This window comes from Rhopilema esculentum, chromosome 20 (assembly GCF_057945365.1).
Source record: "Rhopilema esculentum isolate cy_ngs chromosome 20, ASM5794536v1, whole genome shotgun sequence".
Taxonomy (NCBI): Eukaryota; Metazoa; Cnidaria; class Scyphozoa; order Rhizostomeae; family Rhizostomatidae; genus Rhopilema; species Rhopilema esculentum.
Window position 1 is genome coordinate 13,476,251 of NC_142834.1, and position 12,483 is coordinate 13,488,733.

The 12,483-nt window shown below is 36.0% G+C and overlaps 2 protein-coding genes across 2 annotated transcripts; one reads left to right on the plus strand and one right to left on the minus strand.

Moving 5' to 3' along the window:
• LOC135687343 (beta-1,3-galactosyltransferase 6) lies at positions 1-4,123 on the minus strand. Its single transcript, XM_065203881.2, has 2 exons — positions 2,002-4,123; positions 1-1,376 (listed from the first exon to the last, which is right to left on the minus strand). The coding sequence occupies exons 1-2, from the start codon at positions 2,729-2,731 to the stop codon at positions 721-723; spliced, it is 1,386 nt and encodes a 461-aa protein (XP_065059953.1). The 5' UTR covers positions 2,732-4,123; the 3' UTR covers positions 1-720.
• A 2,093-nt stretch (positions 4,124-6,216) lies between these two features.
• LOC135687389 (U3 small nucleolar ribonucleoprotein MPP10) lies at positions 6,217-12,190 on the plus strand. The gene is made up of 7 exons (XM_065203932.1): positions 6,217-7,074; positions 7,661-8,081; positions 8,808-8,949; positions 9,235-9,302; positions 9,842-9,979; positions 10,711-10,821; positions 11,643-12,190. Exons 1-7 carry the CDS (start codon positions 6,260-6,262, stop codon positions 12,114-12,116), a joined length of 2,169 nt encoding a protein of 722 aa, XP_065060004.1. The 5' UTR covers positions 6,217-6,259; the 3' UTR covers positions 12,117-12,190.
• The last annotated feature ends 293 nt before the right edge of the window (positions 12,191-12,483 follow it).

The window sequence follows — 12,483 nt, forward strand, 5'->3', positions numbered from 1 at the left end:
AATATCATTTTGAACTTTTATATAAAAAGAATTACATAAGGAAGACTTTGATATTGATTATAAATCTATGTAACCACTTTGAATTTATTTACAAAAACTGATATAAAATGTTCTTGCGACGTCACTTTTTTTGTTGAAAGTAATACAGGCAAATACTGAATCACTCTTTCCGAATAGCATTTCTTTAGCAGCAACCTCTTATTTGGACATATTCCTAGCAAAAATAGTCTTCAATTATTCAAGAGAATGTTTTTTTAAACTATTCATAATGAAAAATTACAGGATTCATTTCTGTACTGCTTAGTTGAAGCAGACGCACTTTTAACCAGAAGCTGATTATTTCTAAATCTGAGTTTAAGTATTTCAAATATTATGAGGCAACTAGACTCTGACAGCCTTTTTGAATTTCAATAAAATTCAGCAAATCTCTGTTGAAGTGACTCTCAAGTTAAAAATGACTAGAGGTTACTTGGACGAAACTGAAGTATCCGGTCAGGATAATGCGATTAACCTCGTGTTATACATGTCGAGGAATTTTTTGACTGTGTTAACGTATCACTGGTCGCCTAGGGCCAGGAAATACTCTCCTAAGATTATGACATCTAGTAAAACATTACACCTATCCGGATTTTTCATGTTCGCCGGTTATTTACAACGCACGTTTACATTTACACCGTTTTCAGCTCAACTGAAATCACTTCACAGTGCTTCAATATTTTCTTAAGTTCTTCGGTTTGTGAAGTTCTGTGTTGCTCCATTCCCGCCATCATGGTTCTTGACGTCGTTGCTTGCGTCATGGTGGGCCTCGTTTTGTTTTTGGCTATCTCCAGCATACTGAAGATCAACACTCTGTATTTCAACAACTTGAGTAGGCTTAGCCATCTCTTGAAAATTATAATAAGACATCCTACCCTGGTATTCTGTCATTTTAGTTACCCAAATAGGCTCATCTTTGCAAGGAACAGGCTTGGCATAGAACTGTCCCCTAAGCGATTGCCAGTTGAAGTAATCTCTTCTGTAGGGACAAAAGTCAGCTACTGGTGGTACGGTATAATCTGCTCCAAGTTGTCTCCTTTCTCTCTCAATAACCTTCTGAAAATCTCTCATATCGGTTGGATATGAGCCATGTAAACTTATAAACGTGTGACAAATTTCCTCCCTTCTCTTGAATTCATAAAGAAAGGATGCTGGTGGATCATGATGGACTCTTGGGTCCCCAAACCAAGTCACGGGTTTCTTTTTCATAGAATTGTATACCCACATGGCTACTGCTTGGTCACCATATTTGTGGCACATGAGTTTCTCTCTGTTCCTCAGGAATTCTTCTATAAGATCGGCTGTCAATATCATCATACCTTCGTCAATTCTGACAATCCCTAAAACAAAGTAGAAACATCTAACTTAAGAGAGTTTGAAATTTAAAAAAAATTGATTACCCAATAAAACAAGGCTAAAAAATTTCATTCCTCTCAAAAAATTCTTCCATCCATGTACCCACCATTAAAAAATTTGCCAAAAATAGTTTGGCACCCCCCTTGGCCAAATTTTAGTCGGCAAATCAAGAAAAGTAGCATTTAGTCAGCACTTTGAGAAGTAAACATGAAAATTAGCATATGAGCAGTTTTGCTAAAGTACGTTCCAAAAGGGTTAACTAACATTCGTGTTAGAAAATCGCCAAAGCCAACGAGGAATTCCTATCAGGAAATCAAGTAGGCTTCACTGTATACTGAATCATTGGTATGAATAATCACAGCTTTCACGAACATTTTTTGGCCCCAACAAAATGCGATATACTGGTATAATACTGTATTTGTAGCTCAACTTGTTGCTCCACTTAACATGTGGCTTTCATGATCACTCGACTTTGGGATATTATAAAACAGATTATGATTTTATTAAATTTCTTGATAGGAGCGTAAATAACCGTTTTTCGGTAGGTAGTTTGACCCAATAGTCACATTGATACTAGAAAACTGCAGAAAAAAGAACTATTTTGCATACCTTCATTACAGTGAAGATGGCCCCAGTAGAGTCTGGTTTTTGGCCTAAATGGAAGTTCTTTTAGCAGCCTGTCGAGACATAAAAAGTGATCATCATCGATTCGGAGCAGAAAATCAAACTTTAAATTGCTTTTCGCCCATTCGAACAGAGCAAGAAGGCGAAGAGAAAAGTTGGTGCCACTTGGCGAGTTTAACAGTACCAAGTCGCCTCTGTTAGCCGCTGACTCCTCATACAACTCATCCAAACTTTCCTGATCGATTGGATCACCTTTATTATCTTGCGAATCAGTGAAGAACCGGCATATGACATTACTTTCCGGATCGCAATCTTGGAGCCAGGTTTCTCTGACTGCCCTCCGGCGCTCCTTATATGGTCTAGCAGTGATAATAGCCACTAGCAATATAGGCTTGCTCTCTTCTGTTGCTTTGGATTCTGCTTGCCTCGTTTTATTGATAGCCTCGCTTTGGGATGCATCATCCAGCCTGTTACTAAATTCTATCGAACCAACATTTTCGTTAGATTCATTACTATTTATATTTTCAAATCGTTTAGAGTGACTATCAACTGCAGAAGAACCACGGGTACAATCACATGCAGCTCTTGTTTCTAATCTTCGTCTTTGCTCTGTTGTCTCTGGTGCGAACATTTGCTTCCAGAACATCACCAGCACCAACATTTGCGATACAGACAAGATAAACAGCAATGATTTGTATACATTTGCAGACATCATCGCCTAGAAAACTTTTTCTATTAAGTTAATATCTACATGCTTGATCTATGAATAAAACATTTTATTGAATGTATCGCTACAGTCTTCTGTGGCATCTCTCTGTCCTGTAATCTTTGAAACTAGCTGACTAGAAGTTATTTTCTGAAGTAATCATCCTGAGCTTTCCTACCAACAAATTACTAAGTTGATTTTGCTATTTTGTTTTGATACTTGCTAGATAATTTAAGTCGACCTGTTAACCAATTGACCCACATAGTTGTCTAACAAGGGATGATATTCATGCAAAGGGTTTGTGACCTGTTGAGCCTGATTTACCACCCGGTATGGCTGTTTGGCCAGCAGAAAATACAATTGCCTCTGCCGGTTCATTTTGCCATAGATTTAAGAGTTTTGAAAGTTTTTGAATGCTTGATAATGTTAGGTGCGAACATGGCTCAGTCTTTGGGGTCGCTGAGTACAGATCCAAGGGTCTGTGGTGGTTCGAGCACCTGACGAAACTTTCACTCAGAGTGAGAAGAGTCGCCGGGTCTCTGTTATTCAAGGCGCATGAATCACGAGGTGTTGTCACGTCGAGGAAGGACCAGGACAATGCTTGATAAGCATTGCTTCTTAGTGTCCTAATACAGTTTTCGAAAGCTAGATAGCCAAATACAAAAAACTTTTGAGGGCCTTGATGTGAATTGCATCATGATCAACATAGTTGTATTAATTTTATTTTCCACTGTCTATAGTTTTGCGCTTTGATGATTTTATGATCTTTTGGGTCATATGTTGCGCTTGGAGGCAAGAACAGTACTAACTAACATTTTTAATATTTTGACAGGTTGACTTGTTCAGACATAAAACTATCTGCTATCATTCAAGCGCCTGTGTTCCTACCTATTGACAATCATTGTAGTTATAATTGAGGCTAAAAGTATAATAAAATGTTAAAATGATAAAATCAAGATAGTTTGATGTACAATTAAAGAAAAAGAATTCATTAGCTTCAAATGCGTTTCTTCTTGGACATCTACAAAAAAGGATAAAATTAGAACAAAGCCAAGAGGATCAATTTTTAAGAAAACTATTTTATTTATAAACTCTTAACCGTTTTAAGACCATTCTGCACACGTATTTGATTCTTGTAGCCCAATCCAACTTACTTAGATTGTTGAACTATATAATAGCCAAAAACGTATGATTTTCTCATCTTTTCATTAAAAGAAGTCTTATTTCCTGAATATGTATGTAGTCAAGTCGCTGAATCTTTTCATCTTACACTCTTCAGAGATAAAAAGCCAGAGCATAGACACTAATCTAGATTAAATTAAACTAAATTAACAGGCACTAAATTAAAATCACTAATCTAGGAAGTAGGAACTATATATACCCAGTTGTGGATTGAAATAGTCGAATCAAAATCACCAGCACAAGTTGCCCAATCAGTTCCGCTTGCCTATTGAAAATGTTGTAAATGAAATCTAAAGGTAAAAAGGAGCTCCTTGAGTCTACACAAAGAACAAAAAACACAGAAGAACGTAAATGATGCAGAATCTAATGATAGAGGACCTCCTTTTATTGCAGAATTTCGCTAACAAAGAAAGAGATACAAAATTTCAATTTAAATCAATTATGACATTTGTGATGTAATTGTCAACTTCAAGACATTTGTGATGTAATTTTTAACTTCAAGAAAGCAAAGAGCTTTTGGAATGACGCTATGTCTAGCTACTTCTTGTCCCTTAATGAGAACATTTGAACAATATGTTGAATGCATCCGTTGAACAAGTCGATTCTCAGACTCCCATAAAAACTAGCTATGGTTTCTCTCCTATTTGTAATAGAAGAGATAGGGTATACACGTCAGACTACAATTTTATAACTATCCTGCCTGTCATCTCAAGACTGAACAAACTTTTTGCCGTCTCCAACCAGTACAAGAGCGAAAATGACTTGATTTAGCCTGATTAGTCTGGCATTCTAAGCCCTCATTCTTCCTTAAAATGCCATCTTAAAAGTGCTGATTACCGATACCATGGGTTGGGCCTAAGCAAATTAATGGAACTTTATTTACCTCAAAAAGCATTTGATGCAGTTCATCATAACCTTCCTTACCAAAAGCTTTGTTAATATAGTGTTCGGCAAGGGAGCTTTTATGGCTTTAAGTCCCACTTGTCAAATCCGAAACAGTTTTGTAGGGCTAATAACATTGATTCAGATTAATTTAAAGTGATAAATGTTGGTGTACCGCAAGGATCGTGACTTGATCCATTTTTATTGCTGAATCAAATGAACGGTCTGTCATTCATCATCGTCATTCAGCCTAGAGGACTTTCTGTGCCCCTTATGTGCTCCCACAACCCCCTTTGTTCGCCCAACTGATGCAGTCCTCCAGAGGAGCATACACCAAGCTTTTGACGTTACCCGTCCACTGGCAACGAGATTTAAGTCGTCCAAGTTGTTCATAATTTTTTTTACTTCTTTTTTCCTCGCAACTAATATTTATACACAATATAATGCTACAATTTAATGTTCAAGGCGACCTTGACATCGAAACTAAAATATACTTGTGCATAACACTGATCTCTAAAAAGGATACTGTACTTTTAAATTAGAACGGGAAAAATCCGCCCTCCATAACATTATTCCATCACTCCCCTCCCCCCTCCCTCCCACCCACCAATATCTCTTAGTACCAGAGAATGTGCGACGAAGTAGCAATAAGCAAAGACGCGAGATTTTTGGAAGTTATGCAACAAATCTTAGACCATAACGAGACGAGAAATCTGCCTTACCCTCAAACGGTTGAAATTTAGCAGTCTGCATATAAAAGTGGTCAGACCGAGAGGAAGGCCAGGTCACTGCTCAATAAGCATGGTTTTCTTCTCGCTGTCTTAAAACATTTTTCAGAAGCTAGGCAGCAACGAATGATCTGCATAAAACGATGCACTGATAAACTGAGGGAAGATTTAGGTAAAAAACGCTTCTAACTCTCAAGGCACACCAACAAAAAGTAAGAGACACTCTTGTGTAACAAGCTGGTGAGCTTTTTCTTCGCACGAAATTATCAAAAATTTTACGAAAAAAAACTGAAGATGGAAAAGACTTGTTTAGCTTCAAATAAAGCCAAAAATCTATGCCGTGCCAAAGAGGGAACTTAAGAACGACTGGGGAAAATCCCAGGTTTCAGGGAACTTGGGGAAGTAGAAAAATGCCTGGACATTTTATGTTTTAAAGGGATTCTCAGATCGGGAAATTCCTCATCAGGGACGGTTTTCACTGGGGTTACTCATGTTTACATCTAATGTCATATTTCAAAGAGCAGCTATTGCATCCTTTTGGGGAACACCCAGCCCTGTTTCCAGCAGCCTCAAAACTTCTTATACCTCTGCCCTTATTCCAATCTTTACTTTTAACAATCCCATGTTTACTTGTTTCAAAATCATTTCTTAATCTCCTGTTTTGCAAAGCTCTCGACCACAAGTGCTTCGTGCCTCGGTTTCATTTTATCCTCATGCTTGTGTTTCTGCGAGTTTAGGCCAAGACATGGCAACGGTGGAAATCCTTTCGGAATGTCTGAGAAAAATAAATTGTCTCTCTGAAGATGTAGTGACACTACTTGATGGTTCGCAAGAAATTATTGATACTGTTATTGGAAGCACGAAAAATCTAGCAGACTTTTCTTCTTCAAATCGTTCTGGGGCAGTCCACGTGCAACAACATGAAGGTAAGGAACAAAAAGGCCTATGGGAAGGTGGATGTGGACCAAAAAAATTCCATATCCAAGGATTCGATTCAGAGCAGATCTGGCAAGAAATAGAGTTAGGCAATGAACCGATCCTGAGAATAATAGGATCAAAAATAGATTCGTTTTCGAAAAAAGGGCCTCCAAACTTCGCCACTCAAGACAAAAGTCTTTCCAAAAATGCCACTGTAAAGTCAAAAAAACTGTCAAATAAATTAACTGTACAAAAAGAGAAAAAGAATGCGCATGATGATAAACGTAAATTCAAAAATAATTCAGAGGCAAATGATATTTTAGAAAGTGAAGAAGACGAGGTTAGAAGCGCAGAAAGCCTTGATTTTGACCACGATGAAAGCAGAGGCAATGCGAAAACTCCTCGAAAAATTGCGAAAAAGTCTATTGTTGATGACTCGTTTTTTGTATTGGACGATATGAATCGTTTTCTTGATGAAGAAGACAAGAAAGAATCAAGAAATTATGACATTGGAAACGATGAAGATGACTCAGACGGAGTAGATTATTTTGCTGAAGACATATTAGATGATGATGAATCTGAAGACGACAACACTGATGCCTTTGATAAAGTCATTAAAAGTACTTCGGCTGCTGTTGGAAGGTATGTACACTTCTGAAAAAAGCTCAATATTATCACATTCTTTTGAAAAAGGTCCCAACATAACAACATGTGAGGTTAAAATTTGAAGATATTAAGTTAAACAGAATAGAAACACAGATTTGAAAATATAGATGAATATGAGAACTTGGATAAATATGATGTAAATAGCTAACAGAGTGAAACTGTGTATTCATTTAGACAAAAAGTATTCTGAATTTTTTAGACAAATTTAGACAAATAAGATATAGGTGACACCGAAAAATTGTCTTTTCATTAAAAGCTATTTCTTCTTTAGTTAAGAAATCATGAAAATCAGCCTTCTTATTTGCTATATTATTGGCATTTTTAAGATTTGTAAGACCATAGACTCCTGGAGTAAGATGTACTTCTCCAGACAATTGGCTGAAATCTTTAACCCAGTGCATGGGGTTTGAAGTTATTAACTAGTCCACAAACTTGCTATTGTTTTGAAAGGTAATGAGGTCATACTTTGAATTTACACTGTAATAGGTAACAGGGTTATTTTCTGGATTTATAAGTAAATGAAGTGAGTCAGTTTGTCTCAGATGATTTTTATTTTCACCAGGCTATCTTCAAATCAAAAGAAGAAGGAAAGCAAGAATGCCAGAATGATGATGTATGGAGATTTTTTTGATCAACCAACTATTGGGGAGAATGCTGTTTCAAAACAAGCTGCGACGAAGGGTCATAATGCAGAACAAGATGGCGATTCTGAAGATATCAACAATGTTGGTGATGGATTTGATGATGGCAGTGATAACAGCGATGAAAATGATGAAGGTGAAAGTGCGTCTGAAAATGAACATGCTGTAATCGAGACAGAAGGTGGAGATGTAGAAGAGAGTGATGTGGGTAGCCATGATGATTCTGATGATGATTCTGATGATGACCAAAATGATATGGATCTTGATGATGGTGATGTTGGAAAGGCCAAAGAGGATGAGGCAAAAAAGAATATGTCGAGATTTGAAAAAGAATCAGTAAAGGTTTGTTAATTTTTATATGTAAAGTTTTCTTGAATTTATGGTTTAATATATATAGAGATGCTATCAGCTTATAGGAATGCTGGTTAATGATGTACCTATATTTAAACTTGATGTTGTGAAGTTCTTTTATGGGCATGCTGTTGTTTTGAGATCTTGTTTAACATGCAGAAAACATGGAACCAGCAAGAGACGATGTTGCATGACCGTTACATCTTGATGAATTTACTGACTGACTACAATTTAGGGCATATAAAAATTAAACAAGGGGATGCAACAAATGTGTTGTTTATTACATTACTTGGATACGAAGACAATGACACAATGAAGGACATGATTATGTTTAGACAGTGGTCACTACAAGCTCATGAAATCTGAACAGATAGCTAATGAGTTCATTGAGGAGTGACACACAAAGTACAGCAGCTTAGAGAACTTATAAAACGGAAAACAATTGAAAATTTCAAAAAATGAAATAGCATAAAGCATATCAAGTATCTGATTATGTTACATAGAAATACAATAGTGACACTAAATTTGTTAAAGTTTCGCTTCTTGAAGCATATTTGCCACATAACATAGTAAACTAAAGATTCAGTTTTTTTATTTCCAAAATGGTTTGTGTTTCCAAAGTGGTTTGTGTTTCCTTGCATATTTTTTCAATCAATGTTGTTTGTGTATTAAATGAAAATACTCAATCTATCATACCATGATATTACACAATTATAGATGAAAGAGAAAATTGTGGCACTGGAGGAAGATAATATTGCTGAAAAGCCATGGCAGTTGGTTGGTGAAGCTACAGCTGCAAAGAGACCTAAGAACAGCCTATTAGCAGAGGACCTGTCTTTTGAGCAGACATTGATAAGTGGTATGTATTTTGAGGTGATTTAATTGCTTGAGAATTTGATTGTACTTATAATTGCTGTATGTAGATGAGATTAGCCATTTGATATCCATGATGTTTTTGCAAATGATATCGATGTTGATCAAAGTTGCCTGATAATCTCTTTAAGCATGAAACTTGGATTTGAAACCTAAAACCATCCTGTTCTACACATCAACTGTATAAAAATTTTGATATTTCATCTATCCATCAACAGCATTCTACAAATAAAAGTAATTAACATTAAACACATCATAATTTTTCTTATAGCTCCACAAATTACAGAGGAGGTAACTGAAACTTTGGAAGAAATGATAAAACAAAGAATAAAAGACCAGGTAACTTTTGTGACATTTTGTTTTCAATATGAAAAGGACTCAGGTCAGTTAAACCCAAAAGGACATGAGGTCCAACAGAAACTTTCAGCAGACAAAATTGAAAAAAACGTTTGCAAAAATGATTTTAGACAAATGTTTGGCATCTTGTGCAAATAATTTTTGGCCAGAACTTTGATAACTTTTTTATGAAAACACATTTATACACATTTCAAATTTATCTACTCATTTGTTACATTTTCTCTCATAAAGCCCTGTATGGTGGGGCACAATATTAGTATTTATAAAATTTTATTTGTTGTAAAATTATATATAAATACATTGGATTCTCCTCATCTTGTTGCTTTGTTCCTTACTATTTTCCATGTTATTACTCATTGCAAGATTCACAGAATCTGGCGGACAGCATATTCTCTGTTTTTTCCTTCTTACACATAATGCTTATTTGTTCAAGAACAGAGTTTCTTTTTTCCAAGCTGTTGTCCATGAAATTACATAACAAAGTTACTTAATGTATGTTAATTTATATACCATCACTCTAGGCATGGGATGATGTCATGCGAAAAGTGAAGCCTGTTGAAAAACCATTTGAATACAAAAAGTCTCTTGCTTTGGATCAAGAGAAAAGTAAATTGAGTTTAGCTGAAGTTTATGAAAAAGAATATATCAAGAAAACAAAGGTACGATATTCACTTATTTTGTCAGCACAAATTTCTTGGAAGGCTGCAATAGGGATGGCTAGAGGAAATCCTTGCCTCTTTGCACTTGAAAGATTTGTTGTTCATCTACATCTACTGTCAATAATCTGGTAATTAAATATTTGTCAAAATGTACATATTGAGCTTCGCAATGGCATGCAATACTGTTGACTAAAAACCTTGCATAACATTAAACAAACTTATTGCCCTAGAAAGTACATTTTGACCCACACTGATTACATTCTAAATGTCATGTGATTATGTAACAGAAGCATTTAAAATCTGCTTCTCAAACTTTGATATGTTTTTATAAGTTTTTAAAACAGCAGGCATCTTTTCAGACTGTTGTTGAAGGCTCACTCCATATGACCTAGCACCACCCCTGATAATTGTTATCAACTCATAGATCATGCAGTTGACTTCATTTAGCCAAACCCATGAACTGTTATTTTGTTAAGAAGCTTTATTTGCTGATGTCTTATCAGATTTCTTTCAACACTATTTCAAGTCTAGTAGGATACTCTCATTCCTTTTATCGAATCGTATCAAGACTTAATGGTACTTGTTATCATTTCTTGCCACCAGTTTCAGCCTTAAATCTGATTTAGTAATGTAAAATTCTGCAGGGTGTGGTGGCGTTTCTTGAAAGATTTGTAAATGTTGTTAGATGAACAGGCAGTGTTAACTATTTCTATCTTTCTTGCCAATTTCAGGAAGACAAAGAGGAAGAAACCAACCCAGGACACGAAGTCATTCAAAACATGATGGATAAATTGTTTGCAAAATTAGATGCTCTTTCAAATTTCCAATACACACCCAAACAGGTACTTTTGCCATTTTGCCAATTTTTGATGGCTTCTTCAGGTCATCATGCTATTTTTTAACAGCCTGTGTTGTAGCCAGTTCATGTTGTTTTCATTGAATGTGGTTTAGTTGTTCTGTTTTCTTACAAGAAAGATAATGAGATAGTCCTGGAACAGAATCAGTTACTTTTTTACTTTTGTAAATTGGTTTATCTTGTCCTTTCTTTCTTGGGGTATAAAAGGGAAATCTACCGACAAAGGCATACTTTGTCCCAACTCTCTGGTAATTCCACTGATCAATTAACATTTTTACAGACAAACTTTCAAAATATGACTCCCGCAGCTAAAATCAAAATTAGGAATGCCCTCTCCACAGAGGAAGTTTAAATACCATTGGTGAAGATTTCAATACAGTATAAGTATTGGAAATTCAGTTCAAGACAAAGTATACCCCTCTTTAACATGCACAGGTGTACCCCTTTAAAGGCACTGTGTCCCGTCAGTCAACTGTTCAGAGTTAACAACAGAATTAGCCAACTGGATACGTAACAATTATCCGACTGTAGTCCAATCAATGGCAAATTTAAATGGCCAGCGAAATGCGTTTGTTGATATGTGATTAACTAAGCAGTGTCTCAGTTCATCATATTCGCCCCAATTGCCTATGGTAACTAGACTTGTTTCATAGACTTAAATTTGCCTTACTTTGGTAGCTAGACTAAGAATTATCGGGTTTAAGCCTATTACGGTCATGAGAAAATGACTATGGATACCTCAAACATGTGAAATTGATGTAATGTACGCTTATTTCTTTGGTGTAATGTTTGTTTCATTTTTTGCAGCCGAAACCGGAACTGAAAGTGGTTTCGAATCTACCGTCCGTTGAGATTGAAGAATTCACACCCGTGACTGTGAGTAATGAAAATATGTTAGCACCGGAAGAGATATATGATAAAAAGAAAAGTGACATAAAAGGACAGGATGAAAAGTCGGTGACAGACAGAAAACGAGAGCGAAGAGAGAAGAAGATAAGAAAGAAGGAAATTGTAAAGAAGAAGGAAAGGAAACTGCAAGAAAGGAAGAGCCGTGGTATCAATGTGAAGGAAAACAAAGAGGAAGCTATTCGAAGGCTGAAGAAGTCGTCGAGAAATACACAAATTGTTAAAGAAGATGATGAGTTGAAAAAGACATTGAAATCAAGCAGTGCTTTCTTTAGTCAGTTGCAAGAAAATATCGAAAAACGCGTCGATAAGGAGAGACAAAAAACTAAAAAGAGAAAAGAAAACGTTGAAAGAGCCGAAGGATACAAACTATAACTGAAATGATTAAAGTTTTAATTTTTACTGTTTGCTTCTCTTAAGTAATCGTGAAATTTTTTCCAGTCAGAACAGCTCTTTCGTTTGTCTCGTCCTTTGGCCCTCCCCTTTGCAGGAATGGTGATGAGAAAATTTTATGTAAGAGCGGAAACAAAGTACATTTCGTCTGATACCCTTTAGAGTTTGAGCGTCGGATAATGTCCAAAAGTAGGCAGAAAGTTTATATCTATATGCGTATCGAAAGTCACGTGTGCGAAAGAACAAGTGAGCGAAAGAATAACGCATTTAGTATGATTGTTTCCGCTCTGCCGTGCTATCTTCAATTTTTGCGTTCAAATTTCTCACCCTGTCCAGTCTTGCTAGGCCC